The sequence below is a fragment of the Leucopleurus acutus genome, assembly GCF_964270905.1.
Source record: "Leucopleurus acutus genome assembly, chromosome: 3".
Taxonomy (NCBI): domain Eukaryota; kingdom Metazoa; phylum Chordata; class Mammalia; order Artiodactyla; family Delphinidae; genus Leucopleurus; species Leucopleurus acutus.
The window spans coordinates 161,363,803-161,366,998 of NC_139145.1; the positions used below are offsets into that span (position 1 = coordinate 161,363,803).

General features: G+C 44.5%; 1 protein-coding gene across 1 annotated transcript; it reads right to left on the reverse strand.

The window, feature by feature from the left end:
* Nucleotides 1–1,848: 1,848 nt before the first annotated feature.
* On the reverse strand, nt 1,849–2,910 carry LOC309959253 (E3 ubiquitin-protein ligase RNF167-like; the record flags this gene model as incomplete). Its single annotated transcript, XM_082835453.1, is given in 2 exon segments — nt 1,849–2,859; nt 2,863–2,910. Coding segments are annotated over 2 exon segments (1,059 nt in total).
* Between the last annotated feature and the right edge of the window lie 286 nt (nt 2,911–3,196).

Here is a 3,196-nt window from a genome sequence, read left to right on the forward strand (position 1 = left end):
TGTGAATTTTATCTTCTTTATGATCTACTATAAAACAGAACACAGTACAGCAGAAAGAAGAGGAACCTGAATTCTTATGGTGTGCTTAGTTCAGCCTTCCTTTTCTTCTTCCTCCTGCCCTCACTCCATCATTTCTGAATGTTGCATGACACTCCATGTGTTCATACAGTAACTGTGCAAAGAGAGCTGAGTCTCTCTCCAGGAATTGTCCTTGTATGAACAAAACTACCCAGCCCAAGGCCACTCCTCTTCCCCTGTGACAGCCTATAAGAAATGACTGGTTACTTCAGGGGCATGTGGATTCAGCTCTTTTGCTTCGATTTGGGACAATTCTGCAAGGCCATCCCAGCTCCAGTGCCCTCTGGGGGGTCTGCTGAGGCTTCGGGTGCAACCACACCATCCTCCAACTTTTACCTCTGCCCAGTTCTGCTTCCTAAACTCACTCAACTTATACACACAAAGCTCCACCTCAGAGTCTGTTCCTTGGGGACCACAACATACTGCAGCCCTCAATGTTGGGTAATGCTTACCAATGCACACATTTCCATGCAACCTCCTGCCAAAGAATGCATATTGTGAGAAATATCAAATCAAAAAAACTGGAGCATAACATTAGTGAATAGAATAATCAATTGCAGTAGTATCAACAATTGATTTAATAGGATCTTAGCTCTAAAATTATGATTTTAAATGCATCTTTATGGAAACAAAACTATGTATTAATTTAAATAGTAAATCATCTTATGACTATTGATTCTGCATTCCAAGATAGAAGGCTTTCAGTGTGGTTTAAGTGTTTATTTCAAGGCTTGCATGAAACAGAACATTCTAATCCAAATAACAGAATTATACTGAGAGTATTTAGTCATTTGCATTATCAATGTAGTGCCTGGCAGTTTGAGATGAGTTGAAATTGGCCATGCAAATGAAAACTAGCTTAGCTAACATTAACAATCATTAAAGGGTGAAAATGACCTTAATTTCTAAAAAGAAAGGACATACTTAATGATCCCCTATTAGCTAATTTCCATTTTATACAATTACATGGGCACCTCCAGTCACAGAAGATACTTGGTATGGCTGAACAATTACCACTCTCAGGTGAAAAGTATTTGATGTTGCATGTTTCCTTCATTTAAATAGTTTTTTTTTTAATTCCAAGAGATGAAAAGACAAAGCTAAAAAGCATTCTCTTAAAATTCCACCCCAATTAGTAGGATTAGAATATTAATACCAACAAGCTATAAAACAACAGGATCTTCTTACACAGCCCCTTTACAGGAAAAACAGAGGACCAGAGATCTACAGCCAAGATATGTTTTCTCATGACCATGGAGACATTGCAACGGCTTTGTACTCTTCAGGTATTAACTGATGACAATTAAACATTTAGACAAGTGTAGATTATTTCATATACACCCGATCTAAAATGGTTAAAGGAGAGGCACTGAAATTTTTAGATTTCAGAAATTGCATTGTGAGGCCAAATGTGAAATGTTAATATCCCAATGTAAATTTAAGATACTCGTAAGAGTTACTTAAAATAATATTTCTAATTATCTTTTCATCCTTGACACAATAAAAAATATGCTCTTTTAAATTGTTTTTGACAGCTTTTGCCTATGGCTTTCACATGCATCTGAATTTTTTTTTAAGTCCACAAAAAAATTTTATTAACTCAGTAAATGAAGACCCAGTCACTTTGCATGTCGAACACCCTCAAAAGGATGGGGTCGGGTTAGGGAGAAACCTGGCGTAGGAATATCTCCTATCCCTCAACAGAGAAGACTCGAGGGAGGAAGAGGGGCTATGCAAATAGGTTGCCAAAGGTGGGAAAGAAAGGGAGTATTAGATCAGGATGACAGCCGAAGAGGAAGAGGAGGATGGAGAGGGTGAGGGATCTGTAGAAGACCCAAGAAACACAAAGGGGGCTGGAGCTAGGGAGCCAAAGGAGGTGGGAAGTGTGGGCCTAGAGCCCAGAAGTGGGGTCCATTCTGAAGCAGGCTGGCTCCTTGGGTCCCCTTGCCCATGACCCACTTGCCCCTGAGTTCCTTCCTCCAGCTCCTCCCCACCAGGATCCCGACGAACAGGCTGCTTGCAGATAGGGCAGGTCTTCTGGGTCTTAGTGAGCCACGGGTCCACACAGCAGCAGTGATAGGCATGAGCACAGGGAAGTACCCTCAGCTTGTCCCCATCCTCATATGCATCCAGGCAGATAGCACAGACATCATACTGGTCTCCCTTCTGAGAGTCACGTGTAGGAATCTGTTTCAGTTGCTCTTTGGTCAGTGGTTTTCTCTGGCGCTCTTTCTGGAGCTGAATACAAGGAACTCTCAACATTGCTCCCATGCCCAAAATTAGCACTCCCAAAATCCCCGAGAAAAGGATGAGGCAATAGGCCAAAGGGAATCCATCATCTGGGACCAGAAGCACCTGAGCCCCCTTCTGGTAGACAAAGAGGTCACGCAGGTACTTAGAGCTCCTCTCGCTGATAAACACAGACGGGATCCAGATCTGCTGCTGGATTTCCTCATTATTCCACAGCATGCTCAGAAGTTCATTGGAATTCACATTGTGCACCACAGCTGCACGATACCCAGCCTTCTGAGCATTTAGGACTTTGAGGTCAAAGTTGCAGTCAAATCTTGGAAGCAGTGCAATGAAAACTGACCCACTGACCCGGGCTGAGGGCGGTGGAGCAATGGGGCTGCAGGCGTTGGCTGGGCGAGCCTCCACAAGAAACCCCTTAATTCCCTCCCGACTCAACGCAGCCCCAAAGAGAGCTGGGAGGTCTGCAAAGTCCATGCTGCCATTGTGGTCTGAAGTCGCTCGAATGAGCCCCATGACAGGAGCCGCTCCTCACAGCACAGTAGCCACAACTGCAGGAAGACGGAGGGCCGCAAGGTGCATGGCAGCATTGGGGGAAAGGCTGAGAAGGCCACGTCTTGGTGGCAGACGCAGAAGCGGAGTTCTGAGCCCTCTCCCCCTTTCTTCGGGATCCCAGAGGTCCAACCACCCCCAGGTGCTACTCTGCAGCTACATGGGGGTATAGGGAAGGAACCCCGGCTCTAACTTGTTTAGTGGAGCTAGGAGAAAGACATTCATGTACCCTTTTCCTGTACACAGATAAAACAGGAAAAGAGGACAGGGGCAAGCACAGGTGACAGAAAATTTTCTGCAAGAGTTGGGGAGCTCA